Here is a 14,657-nt window from a genome sequence, read left to right as displayed (position 1 = left end):
AAGACAAACTGAACAATGAAATTGACAATCTTTCATTTACTGTTCCTGAAAGTCACATGAAACAGTGTTGTGTCATGGGCAAAATTGTTAATGTTATCCTGTTAACCAACACAAGCATCCCTTTACAAGCAAATTACTCAGAATAATGTGGTTTTTGTACATATTTCAATTACAAATTCATAAGTAATTGAATATTTCATTAATTAGTTCGTATGTTATATATATAGTCTAAAATTAAGGAGGAGTAATCCGGATTGGTAGTTTCTTACAAGGTGTAGATCTCTGTTTGAAAAAAAATTCCCTGTTCGTAAATTATTTTAACAAATGTAGCAAACTATTCACCGAGACAACAAATTTTGATTTATTCTTATATTTATATAATGTACTGACAGTTATAACCAGATTTAAAGGATATAATTCCAGTAGTAATATCAGTATCTTTTCCTACTTTTCTTGTAAAGAAATCAGTATTAACTTCCAAAATATTATAGTAACTGCTTCTGTATGCAATTTACATTTGTATTTCTATCCCATAAATTTCTTTTTTTCATACAGCAGCCATCATGATTGATCGGCGTAGTGTTGTGGAGAACCTCCGCGCTTGCCTCCTTTCCATAAAAGGAGGCATATCAGTGAAGGCTTTAGACCGTAAGTACAATTAATGTTTAAGGATCCAAGAGGAATTATTACACTCTAGTGGAGTGGAGATAGTTTAAATAGAATTAGTAAACAATGTAATACTGCACCTGTAGACCAGTGATGTCATTAACATGGTGGAGATTCATATCTCAAGAAATGTGCAATGGATAATGTCACTAACAACACTAAAACAATACCAAAACAAAAATTGACGATCTCATTGGACGTACAATGGGGAATAATGGATTTTGTTTGGGAATGTTCTTGTTACTAATACTTTCAGGCACATAAAAAACTTGAAAACGCCAGACCGCAGTGGAGTTTTCATCAGGGAAATACATATAAGTATGGAAAGAACAATTTGAAAAGAAAAAGATTGTTACAACACATTAGCCAGCAATGGCAACCTGCAACAAGATTGTCATCTTTAACCTAACATAGAAATTGGGCTATGCTACAGTTCAGTCTATCACCTAAAACCCACTTAAAAAAAACTTATATGGGTCTAGTACATTACACAAACAACAATATTGTTCACATCACTGGATCTCCACTGGACCCATATGTAGTAAATAACCTGAGATGAGCAATCACGCTGAACAGCTAAAAAAACAAGTAAACAAAACACAATGGTGGATGTCTACAGCTGAAACATACTACCAAAATTGCCTAATGGAAGATTTTGGTACCACCCATTGCCTTTGATTAGTGACATCTTCAAGAAAGCGGACTCCCTTATTTTGAGCTTGCACAATGTAGTGATCATAATATCATTACACATGTGAACAGACACAAATAACATGAGAAATATTTAATTGTAGAAATAACATGAAACTAATGGTACAACCCCATGAATTAGTGGGTATTGGACGGTGAAAAACTAAATATCTGACAATCCTAATGCAAAAATTGAGGAAATAAATCAAAGACAAAAAAACCCTTAAAAACAAAAATTCTGGTATGGGTAATTTTGCTTGACCTGTATAGCTAAAGGAGGCCCATTATACCATGAACCCACACAGAGCTACAAAAAATAGGTACTGAAAATTGCACTTAATAGGCATATCTCAAACTAAGTGAACTACTACTACTACCAACAAATTGAAGATACAATTATTATTGAAAAAGTAACCTGACCAAAACAGTAAACAACCAAAAAGGTTATAGAGCAGAGGCAGCCAACCTTTTTTTATATACAGCCAACTATTTTTATCTTTTTTAGTACAAAAAATCTTTAATCACCCACTGATTCCACAGTAAAGGTGATTTGTGAAGTAGGAAAGTACTTACCTTTATAAAGCAGAGTTAGGCAAGTTAAAATGTACAGTGTGTTTCCATAGAATTTAACAGGACGTAGAGGATGCTTCACTGAACAATTTGAAGTAGGGAACCTGGGGTCAGAGAAGCCATCTTAAGGAGATAATAGGAATAAAATCTCATTACTGTGTATTTTTCTATTTACATTAGTTACAGTTAATTGCAAATACAATCATTGACACAATGAATGTACTATTTGCACTGTATCTTACAAAATGTGCTGAAACTGATGGTCATCAACTTCGATGACATTGTCAAATAAGATTCTGATGCATCCTGACAAATACCTCTGGTGGGTTTTGAATCACATCACAGACATTTACAATTCTGGCAACTAATTCCATCTTCATGTCCACTAGGGTCTCATGCACAAATGACTGTAGATACCACCATAGGAAATATTCATGGGGATTGAGGTCAGGTGACCTCACAGGCCGTGGAACAGGACGTCACCTTCCAACCCAGTGACCAGAAAATTCAGCTTTGAGGCGGTTGCGGTCATCAACACTGAAGTGAGGCGGTGCACCATGATGATGTATCCACATTCCCTCACAAGCAGCCTAGCGTACATTCTGCAACAACTCAGGTGGAACTCTTTGCAGGAACCTCAAGTGCAGGTGGCCATTCAGATGCTCAGGTAGCAGATATGGTCCATTGAGATTGTAGCCTATGATGCCAGGCCAGATATTTATAGCAAATCATACTTGGTGTGACTCTACTACAGCGTGAGGATTTTCATCATCCCACACATAGCTGTTCCTGCTGTTTGAAACACCATCACGATCAGACGAGGCCTCGTCAGCAGATTTGAAGGAAATCAATTGTTTGTTGAAGCAACAACTGCCACAATGCGACCCTTTGTGAAAGTCTGTCACAAGCATTATGTGGACTTGTGGGTGATAGCGGTGTAATTGTTGTTTGTGGGGTAATAGCCACACGCTAGTATCTGCAGCGTACATTTCACGTGCAATATGACGAGTACTTGTAGTGGGGTCCACTGCAACGCGTTCCAGCACCACCTCTTCATAATCGAGTGTGCAAGTGATCCTCATGTTGCCAGTCCCCTCATCTCTTCTTTCCAACAAACCAGTCTGCTGCATTTATTGATCAAGAGAAATAAACACTCATCGTGCCGGATGGTGCCGATTAGGAAATTGTTTCCTGTACAGCCTTTCAGCAGCAAGAGCTTTGCAATGTACTTACACATGCACAAGATGCATCTCAGTGATTTCTGCAAAACTATACTGGTACTGCTCCATTGTATTGTATTGTACTGTACGTCTCTGTATAGCACTGAGTGAGTGATGAATGGGTCTGTCATTGATTCATAGCATTTTCTGTTATGGGACAATGTAAATAGGATACAACAGAACCATGTTAAGGACAAGTAAACAAAACCTGCATCATGAATTCCTAATAATTAGGCTTGCCCTTGTTATTTCCACATAGGAAATAAACAGCACAGTACATGTAAACTTGTACACATGTTAGTTGTAAATAAGCTGGAAAATAGTAATGCGAGACAGAACTGTAACCAAGTTTAGTTCCATATTTCCTTAAGCTGGCTTCTCCGACCCCAGGTTCCTTACCTCAAATTGTTCAGTGGAGCATTCTCTATGTCCTGTTACATTTTTGCATGCACTTACAGAAACACCCTGTGTATTAATAATTACTTACCACATACTTTACATCAAAATTTCATGAAAACCTAATGACAGTTTTTTTAAAACCCGTACTACCCGCTACAAAGCTGGAACACCCAGTATTGGATGTTAGGGACCAGGTTGACTACCACTGGTCTATAGGAATATTCGATACTGGACTTCGACCAGTGACGTAATGTTAATGGCTTATGTGACATTATGTTTTAGTGCATGTTTTCACAGTTTCCTTGTTAGATGGAAAAAAAATCATGCTGAGAGGCTGATCTGCTTAGCCTATTTGGAAAAATCACCACTGCTGTAACGTTATAGTCGCCATATTGATTACATTTGTCACTGGTAAGACTTGGTAACCAGTATAAAATATTCCTCTTTATCTCCCCCCCCCCCCAAAAAAAAAAAAAATCCACCACCAGTCCGCCAAATGATACCTGTCCCCAACACAATAGCCAAGTAAAAAAAAAAAAAAAATCTTTCGCTACTTCGTAAAACACATGCCAAACAAAAGCACACTGACTCAGCCCTATTTTTGCCCCATATAGAAATTCTACCACATCTACTCATTCCTTTAGTGTTGGTCAATTTCATTAATTCACTCCACTGTTGACATTTCATACATTCCGCCACAATGCCCTATAACCGCAGAAAATTATTTGAAGTGACTGTATTGTCACCCGTAGTAGCAGCCAACACATGATTTGTAAATTTTGTTGTAATATTCATGAAATGTAACAAATGGGAAACAAAATATTAAATTTTCAACTGTTATTAACACAATGTGAACTAACACTTCCAAAATGGAAAACATGAGTAGCCAAGAACTCTAGCCTTAAATAATTCACTGCCAAGTCACCAAAACCAAACTTCTAGAACACAGATAACATACAGACTATATCAGATGCCTCACTATATCAATCACATACAACTTGCAAACACAGACGTTCAACCGTAGACTGTTCTATCACAGGTAACAAATCATCATCTCCAAACTCGATGCATTCCAAATGCGAGGTGCAAACATAACATCACGTAGCACAGCATTGTTACATCATGGGCCCAAGTCGCTGTGTCCCAGTCTCTTGTGGACCAAGGAGTGCCGCAACACAATTTACATGCCGAGACGTGCCCTCCGCATTTTTACCAGTCATCCTATGATGGTGAACTGTATTCGTCATAAACAGTTATGTGTGCAGTGTTGTTGCATTCTTTGTGACAGCAAAATAGCTAGCTGGATATCATTTACTAGTTCTTTTTTAACAGTTCCACTCCCTCTTCCATTGTGTGGGCCAACCTCCTGCGACTCTCTGGGACTAAGGTCAGTTCCCCAATTTCTGGCCCAACCATGAAAGATGATGTAATTGTGGACAGCATTGCTATCTTGAACACCTTAGGCTGTTAATTTGCGGAGATTCTGAGCTCCACCCACTATCTCCCCCCCCTCCCCTGTATCAGGCCACATAGTACTTCCGCTGACACTGGCTTTTCAGTTGTGTCATCTGCTCCGACTTGCTATGACCTTCAGAGCCCCTGTGTGCTGTACACAATCCATCCCTTAGTGCAACGAGTCCAAGAAAGCTTCCACTCCCTTACTCTTAAGGGAGCTGCTGTGATGTTTGTGAGTTCCTGGACACATCAGTCTGACAGGAAATGAGGCTGCCGATGCTGCAGACCCCCTACCTTGACTTGCTAGTTCTTCCATTCCTTCTGACGATCTTCGTGTTGCCATCGGTCAGCAGGTAGTGTCACTTTGGCGTCACTGCTGGTCTTCTCTTCATGAGAAGCAGCTCCGGGGATTAACCATCTGCCAGCAGTTTGCCCAATCTCCTCTCGGCCCTTTCACTGCGAGATCATTTTGCCTATGTTGCACATTAGGGACTGTCATATCAGCTGTCCCCATTAAGTGGTAATCCCCCACCACTTAGTGCTCGTTGTCGTCAGCCTTTGACAGTTCACCATTTCCTGAGTGGATGCCCTTTTTTAACCACGTATGCTCTAATTTATTTTTTTCGTCTGAGTTATCGGCCGTTTGGTGATCGATTCACGGGCTGTAATCCGCATTTTACTTTTTATTTGTCATAGCAATGGTGAAGGACACTCAATCCTTAGTTCGGAACCTCTGCTGTCTTTACGGTGTATTTTATGGAACTTTCTCCAAGAGGAAGTCCTTGGTCTTAGCTCTCAATCCTCCCATCGATTGGGGTTAACGTGTGGTCGTTTTTAACTCCTTTTTTGTGATAGTGTTCTAAGGTTTGGATATGGATGCATATGATCTTAGTTGTTTCTGTGCCCAGAAACAAAGCAAAACAATTATGGGTTAAAGCAAGCTACAGTGGAATCAGCAGAAACCTCTCAGGTGACATCTACACAACATATGACATCACACTTCAAAGACTATACCAAATGCTGTTATTCTCTAAAATTGGCAAAGTTATGTGGTACTTATTCATTTTAAGTTATGTGGTATTTATTCATGTCGTATTATGAAGTGAAGAACATTGTTTATTGCATGTTTATCGAGTGTGTTTGAGACATGACATTTGCAACGCTGAGATTGATTTTATACAATGAAAAAACATTTAAGGTCGTTCTGTATCAAGTGTCCCAGTCATGGACAATGCTCCCAGCTTTGACTATCTTAATTTTTGTCGAAACTTGTGCACTGAATGCACCCAAGGGATTTCTGACAAGCTTCAGCTCCACCTGTAACTTTTATTGTGGGTACTAGAACTGATTTCATAAAGGCCACTTTCTTTGGAAAAGTGAAAAAAATCATCAAGTTCAACAAGCCATTGTTCCTGATCTATTAGATCTTGGATACTGCAAATTGCAATCCTGATACAATTTTTTCCACAGAATACAAAAATAACACAAATGTAGACCAGAAAGCAATGCCCATGACACAATGTCTCTTCAAACTTGCTGAAAAATTTGGATATGACAAATTTTACCATATATTAAGAAAGAATAGGCAGTGAGTGAAAGTCACTGCAAACATCAGTGCGTGACAGTAAATTGTTGGTCTGCCTGTCAGAAAATAAGCTTCTAAAGTCATTGAATGTATCAAATTGTGCCTCTCTTGAACAACTTGCTATTAAAATGGATTTCTCTGATTTTATAATTGTTAATGCCACTTAAAGAATATGTCTTTAAACCTTATCAAAAACACTTATTTTGGTGTCTTGTGAGAGAAGGGACAAATTTTGATGTGGATAAAAAGACATTAATCCTTTGTGTGGTAGGTGTATCACTGCCAATCTTTTTAAATTCTGGTGTTGTGCACACTGTGTATGTACCTTAAAATAGAGCATGTTTCAAACAGTGTAACATATTCTAAACAGCTTCCTTTTTTTTTCATAACTGAGAAATTCTGATTATGTCATATGTGTAGACGTTTGTCAACTTTCTAATTTCTTGAAATATTTTAGATTGTTGTTATCACAATTCATAAGGTTCCCGATCCCGAACATTGCATTATAGTCAGATTTGTGTAAAATTAATTAGTTCAGGAGTTGTGTTTTGAACATTTCACGTGTTCATCACTAGGCAACAATCTGGAAATCAAAATGTAATCTTCAGGACGGAACCATCTAGCCAGCATTCCTGCCTGTCGTCCCCTGTAGGGATTGACCTCCATTTTTCAAAGTTTTCCCTAAGAGCGAGCCAATGGGGGAAGGGTGCCTTACATGGTGCATTGTGATCATGTGCTGGGACCTATCGCATCCTTCGTCGACGTGGATCTGCACTTCTGCTTATTCTCCAACTGTTTGGCGAGGTCACCCTCCTGGGTGCATATTTTTCCATCAACTGTGCAATATTGTTTTCTATGCTTATGATAATAATGGACATGTTTGCTTGGTTGCACCTGATATCCAGCACAGTAGCCAGTCCATTATTTTGGGGCCGCCATGTACCCTGTTGGTTGTAGCCCCCTGACCACACAGGGATTGCTCTGCTGATGCCTGCACTGTTAACTCCCCACGTATGCCGCGGAGTAGATGCCCGTCGCACTGGGACTCCCGGTGATGGCCATCCTGCCAGGTGGCCTTTGCTGCGGCTTGATGGCACTCGTGGGGAGGTCCCCTGGTCGGAGTGGGTGACATCAGGGCAGATGACGTGATGAAGCGTGGTACATCATCTCTTGCTGGTGGTCAAACACGAGCAGTCTCTAGTGTTCACGGACTCACCATGGGAGGAACCTCAGGCTAGGGATGGCAGTGGCTCTTATTCACCCAGGTACCTTGTATGTTCGAGAGCTGATGGGGAATCTTTCATGACGATGAAGCCTCAGTTTTTTGTTGAGCATTTAGAGGACAAGTTTGGAGAGGTGGAGGGCTTGTCCAAAATGCAGGCAGGGTCAGTCTTGATAGAAACATCATCCTCTGCACAGTCACGGGCTTTACTCTCTTGTGACAAGCTGGGGGATGTTTCCGTTACCATCAAGCCCCATAAGAGCTTAAATATGGTCCAGGGTCTTATATTCTACAGGGACCTTCTTTTGCAGTCTGATGATGAGCTGCACGCCAACCTAGAGCGATGAGGCATTCATTTCATCCGGCGCATCAATTGGGGTCCGAGGGGTAATCAGGTTGCCATTGGTGCCTTCATCTTGGCCTTTGAGGTTGACACATTGCCCGATGAGGTCAAGTTTATGGTCTACCGCTGTGATGTAAAGCCATATATTCCTCCCCCTCTGCAGTGCTTTAAGTGCTGGAAGTTTGGCCATATGTCTTCCTGCTGTACTTCCAGCGTCACATGTCGAGATTGTGGACATTCATCACATCCCAATACTCCATGTGCCCCACATCCCATCTGTGTCAACTGCGGAGAGCATCCTTCCCCTTGCTTGCCAGACTGCAGGATTTTACATTGCGAAAGGAAAATCATGGAATGCAGGACCCCGGACGGACTGACCTACACCAAGGCTAAGAGAAAAAATAAGAGTGTCTACAACTTGTGGCTATGACCTCCTCTGATGCCAGCACTATGAGAACAGTTGTAGCCCCATCTGTTGCCACAAATTTCAGTCGGCTCTCAGAGCCGGAAGAGTGCTCCTGCCCCCTTGATGGTGGGGAGCACCTCCCTCCCTGTTGTTCCCACACCACCTGCCTCATAGCACTGCCCCCTCCCCCTCCCCCAACCATCGGGGTCACCAATTCCCACTTCTCAGCCAGAGAATCGTAAGTCTTCTTTGGCTCTTCTTGCTAGGAAGGGGTCCCTTGGGTCACTCCCTTCCCAGGTTTCTGGTAGTGGGAAACATGACACACGCCAGTGGCTGATGAGCCCAAAGGCAGCTGGCCGTAGGGCTTCACACTCATCCTCAGTCCTAGAGACTGAATCAGTGAAGTCCTCCCAGCCAGGGAAACCCAAGGAGCAGCTAGAGAAATCCAAAAAGAAAATTTCCAAGACCAAGGGAATTTCGGTGACACCCACACCACCGCTACCTACAAGCTCTGCGTTTGCTGATAAGGTGGAGATTCTGGCATCCACTGAGGACCTAGATCTCGCCAGACCCTCAGACGTAATTGATATGGATGGCTCAGGCAATAAGTCGGTGGCAGCAGGTGACCCCGAGTGTAAACTGCCTCATCCCAAGTCTCATGATGACATCATCCTCCAGTGGAGCTTCGGCAGTTTTTTCCACCGCCTAGCTGTGCTACGGCAACTGTTAAGCTTCACACCTGCTATCTGCATTGCCCTCCAGGAAATCTGGTTCCCAGCAATGCGGACCCCTGCCCTCTGCAGGTATAAGGGATATTACAGGAACCATAGCAACTGTAATCGAGTTTTACGTGGAGTTTGTTTATCAGTTTGCAGCCCAGGACTTCTCCCATCTATCCACTGGAGAGCACATGATGACCTGTGTGGTAGTGACCACTTCCCCATCTTCCTGTCACTGCCCAGGTGTCAGGCCCACAGATGCCTGCCCAGATGGGCTTTAAACAAGGTGGACTGGGAAACTTTCACCTCCTCTGTCACTGTTGAACCTCCCCCACACGGGAACATTGATGTGATGATAGAGCAGGTGACTACAAAAACCCTTTCTGTGGCAGAAAATGCGATCCCTCGGTCTTTAGGGTGCCTATGGTGATAGGCAGTCCCTTGGTGGTCGGCAGAAGTCGCTGAAGCAATTAAGTAGTGTCGGCAAGCTCTACAGTGGCATAAGCAGCACCCTTCCCTGGAGCATCTCATTGCCTTTAAATGGCTCCATGCCTGCATTGCCAACTTATCAAATGATGGAAGCAGGAGAGTTGGGAGTGATGTCTCGACCATTGAGTGCCATACATCACTTTTCCAAGTCTGGGCAAGGATCAAACATGTTTTGGGTAGCAGATCCCAACAGATGTTCACGGTGTTAACATAAATGGTGTGTTATCTACTGATGCAATCGCGATTGCCGTGCACTTTGCTGAGCACTATGCTAGAGCCTCTGCGTTGGAGAATTACCATCCAGCCTTTTGCCCTGTCAAACAGTGGCTGGAAGGGAAAGTCGTCTCGTTCACTACATGCCACAGTGAATCCTATAACGGCCTATTTACAGAGTGGGAGCTCCTCAGTGCCCTTGTGCATTGCCCTGACACTGCTCCTGAACCAGATCAGACAAGTGACATCTCCTAGTTATCTTCAACCAGATCTTGTGCGATGGCGTTTTTCCATCGCAGTGGCGGGAGAGCACCATCATTCCGGTGCTCAAACCCGGTAAACACCTGCTGGATATGGATAGCTATCAGCCACACCAACACTCTTTGTAAGCTGCTGGAACATATGGTGTGTTGGTGGTTGGGTTGGATCCTGGAGTCACATGCCCTAGTGGCTCCATGTCAGCGCAGCTTCCACCAGGGTCGCTCTACAACTGGTAATCTTGTGTCCCTCAAGCCTGCCATCCAAACAGCCTTTTGCAGATGCCATCCCCTGGTTGGCATCTTGTTTGATGTACGAAATGTGTATGACATGACCTGGCGACATCATATTCTTGCCATATTATACGAGTGGGGTCTCCGAGGCCTGCTCCCGATTTTTATCCAGAATTTCCTGTTGATTCGTACTTTCTGTGTCCAAGTTGGTTCCTTCCATAGTTCACCCCATACAGAGGAAAATGGGGTCCTGCAGGGCTCTCTATTGAGTGTATCTCTATTTTTAGTGGTCATTAGTGGTCTAGCAGCAGCCGTAGGGCTGTCTGTCTCATCTTCTCTGTATGCTGATGACTTCTGCATTTCTTACTGCTCCTGGGTGTTGCCGAGTGGTGCCTACAGGAAGCCATCCACAAGGTGCAGTCATGGGCTGTAGCCGATGGCTTCCAGTTTTCAACCGCGATGTCGTCTGTCATGCACTTTTTTGGCGTCGTACTGTTCATCCGGAACCAGAACGTTACCTTAATGACGATCCACTCACGGTAGTGGAGACATATCATTTCTTAGGACTGGTTTTTGTAGCCCGATTGACATGGCTTCCTCATCTTTATCAGCTGAAGTGGAAGTGCTGGCAGCACCTCAATATGCTTTGCTGCCTGAGCGACACCAACTGGGCTGCAGATTGCCCTACACTGCTGCAACTCTACAGAGCCCTAGTTTAATCCTACTTTGACTAGTAGTCTGTTTTATGGTTCGGTGGCGCCCTCAGTGCACCACTGGGGCGGTCACCTAGTGACAGTAGCTTTTAGGACGAGTCCGATGACCAACGTCCTGGTGGAGGCCCGAGTCCTTCCATTGCAGGTTAGGCGTGCACAAATGCTGGTCAGTTACATGGCACGTGTTCGTATTCTCCTGCATATCCGAATTACCATCTCCTTTCCCCAACCATGGCGGTTCATCGCCCACATCGGTGGCCCAGGTCGGGGCTAATGATTGTGGTTCGCGTGCGATTCCTTGTGTGTGAACGGGAGTTCTTCTCCTTACCACCTATATTTGAGGTAGATTCACGTATAACTCTGTGGTGTACACCTAGGCCACGGCTTCGCCTGGACCTTTCACATGGCCCTAAGGACTCATTTACCCTGCGACTCTCTGCTGTCACTTCTATCGATTCTCGACATGTACCGGGCCCATGAAGTGGTTTACACTGATGGCTTGATGGCTGATGGTCACGTTGGCTTTGCCTATGTTCATGGAGGATATAGAGAACAGTACTCCTTGCCCGATGGCTGCAGTGTTCCCACTGTAGAGCTGGCAGTTATATTTCGTGCTCTTCAGCACATCCGCTCATGCCCAGGCGAGTCATTACTCCTGTGTACTGACTCCTTGAGCAGCGTACGAGCTATCGACCAATGCTACCCTCATCATCTTGTGGTAGCAACCATCCAGGAATCCATCTGTACCCTGAAACAGTCAAGTCATTCAGTAGTGTTTGTCTGGAGCCCAGGTCACATTGGAATCCCAGGCAATGAACTTGCTGACAGGCTGGCCAGACAGGCTACGCGGAAACTGCTTCTGGAGATGGGCATCTCTGAACCTGACCTGCGTTCTGACTTACGCCACAGGGTTTTTCAGCTTTGGGAGATGGCATGGCATAACAGTATGAACAACAAAATGCAAGTTATTAAGGAGACTACAAATGTGTGGAAGTCTTCCATGCAGGCCTCTCACAGGGAGTCAGTTGTCCTCTGCCGGCTCTGCATTGCCATGCTTGGGCGACCCACAGTTATCTCCTGCACCGTGAAGACCCGCCTCAGTGTAGGTGCAGCACCTGGTTGACAGTGGCCCATCTTCTGGTGCACTGTCCCAATTTGACTTCCCAACGATGGAATCTTGGGTTACCGGACTCGTTGCCACTAATTGTATCTGACAACGCCTCATTGGCTGATTTAGTTTTATGTTTTATTCATGAAGATGGGTTTTATCATTCGATCTAAGTTTTAGTGCATGTCCTTTGTCTCTCTGTGTCCTCCACCCTAGTGCTTTTAGGCTGGAGGTTTTAATGTGTTGCAGAGTGGCTGGCTTCTCCTTTTTATTCTCATGGTCAGCCAGCCATCATCATCTGCTTTGTTGTTTTACTCTCTTCATCCCGTTTCTTGCATTTCTGTGGTTTTCTGTCTCCCTTTTGTCCATTTACATGTTTGTTGCCTTTCATCGTTCTTGTGATTTTTCCTTCCATTCCGTTTTGTGTTGTCAGTATCGTTTGTTTTATTCTCACACTTATGGCATTGTTTTATTCGGAAAAAGGGACTGATGACCTTGTAGTTTGGTTTCTTCCCCCCTTTTTAATCCAACCAACAACCCTTCCACTCAAATGCTTTAGCACTGGATGTTTTAAGTTGTCTCAGAGTGGCTGGCTTTTCCTTTTTATTCTTGTGGTTGCCCAGCCACAGTTATTTGCTCTCTTGCTTTTATCCCTTCTACCTGTTTCTTGCTTCTCTCTGTGGTTTTCTTTTCCTGTTTTGTCCATAGTAGTGTTGGTTGTCCTCCTGCCGTTCTTCTGGTTCTTCCATTCTCCTGTTATTGTGCTGTACTCTCATTTCTTTTCTTCTTTCCCTTGTGTAGTTGTTTTATTGGGAACAAGGGACCGATGACCTTACAGTTTGGTCCCTTCCTCCCCTCTTTAAACCAACCAACTTCTTAAGAAGTCACAAAAGTTGGTTGAGTATGATATCATTGTTGAGTTGCATAACTTCCTTAACTCCAGCAAAGGTGTGGTAACCTGCCATGTCATTATAGACGTAGATGTTGCTGAACTCAAGAATGGGCACCACAGGGGATAATAGATGTGGAGAAAAGGACACTTAAGAACAAAGGAGAAATTGAGAAGACTGCCACCTTCATTGTGACCTTCAGTTCTCTGACGCTACCTGAACACATCATGGTAGGTTTCCTCCGACTCAGATTAAGGCTCTATGTACTTAACCCTATGCGCTGCTTTACATGCCAGTGTTTTGGTCATGCACCGCTGAGCTGCAGAGGTGAAGAGATACGGGGGAAATGTGGAAAGGCAGCCCACGAAGCTGGGACTGACTGTCCGTCTCCAGCAGTCTGCATTAACTGCTCTGGAAAGCACCCAGTCTGGAGCCAAGACTGCCCTGTTTTTGCAGAGAAATGCAAAATTCAGGAAATCAAAGTGACCAAGCGGATCCCCTATGCACAAGCCAAAAAGGACTATCAGGCAATGAAGCCCTCTGTCTTTTTCCCTTCTTATGCTTCCTTGATGCAGAAACACGTTCCTAAGGTAGATGCTACGACGCAGACGACACCCAGTGTACTATTATCCACCACCAGCACCTGTACTCGCACCTGCATGTGCCAAATCAAAGTTAAAAACCTAACAATCCACGCGGCTACAACAGAAGAGAACTTTAATGATTTTACAGTGTGCAGCCCGAAGGCACTCCAAAAGAAGATTGCTTCTCAATGCCCACTTTCTTCAAAGAAAAGTGCCTGTCGCGGTCCCTTTTCCCCCTTTTCCTTCCTGGGAAAGGGAGTGGAGAAAGGATTGCAGCATCCGGGTTGAAAGCTGACCCAGGTGCCATCAGATGTCATTCTGGCGCAGCCGACTGACGGTGGGATTTTAATGCATCACCAGACCCAGTCAGCCCCTCCACCCGCCTCACTGTACAAGCTCCTAACTACCCCGGTGCAAGGACAAGGGTAAATAAATGTCATGCTGATGAAATGCTCCCATACTCCAATGGAATATAAATGGATAAGAGACTCACCTGGACTGGAGGAATTGGGACTCATTTTAAAGGACAGCATCTGTCTTCAAGAGATTCATTTTAAAGAGACTGGCATACCTGTACTTGGAGGCTATCCCCTTTACAAGAAAGACAATCTTACTGGTGACAGGGTAAAAGGTGGGGTTGCGGTGTTCAGGGACACTTTTCACTCATCACCTATTCCCTTAACAACAACACTACAACCGGTTGCTGTTCGGAAAAAGGCCCATGTTGACATAATGGTGTGCTCCATGTACCTACCACTCCATGAGCCTCTTGATAGTGGTGTCCTCACTCATCTTCTTGACGAACTACCCCATCCGTTTCTCCTTTTACGAGACTTCAATGCACATAATGCTCCATTGGGTTCTAACACCACTTGCCCCAAGGGTCTGGTAATT

The 14,657-nt window shown here is 43.9% G+C and overlaps 1 protein-coding gene across 3 annotated transcripts in view; it reads left to right on the top strand.

Moving 5' to 3' along the window:
* The window catches only part of LOC126263227 (tudor domain-containing protein 7A-like), a 212,706-nt gene that overhangs the window by 1,800 nt on the left and 196,249 nt on the right, over positions 1-14,657 (top strand). For all 3 annotated transcript variants that reach the window (XM_049960324.1, XM_049960313.1, XM_049960320.1), the window contains exon 2: positions 556-648. In XM_049960324.1, coding sequence (XP_049816281.1) covers positions 564-648 — 85 coding nt within the window. In that variant the 5' untranslated portion in view covers positions 556-563. The remainder of the gene's footprint in view (positions 1-555; positions 649-14,657) is intronic.

The sequence above is a fragment of the Schistocerca nitens genome, chromosome 1 (assembly GCF_023898315.1).
Source record: "Schistocerca nitens isolate TAMUIC-IGC-003100 chromosome 1, iqSchNite1.1, whole genome shotgun sequence".
Lineage (NCBI taxonomy): Eukaryota > Metazoa > Arthropoda > Insecta > Orthoptera > Acrididae > Schistocerca > Schistocerca nitens.
This window is presented reverse-complemented; position numbering and strand designations above follow the sequence as displayed.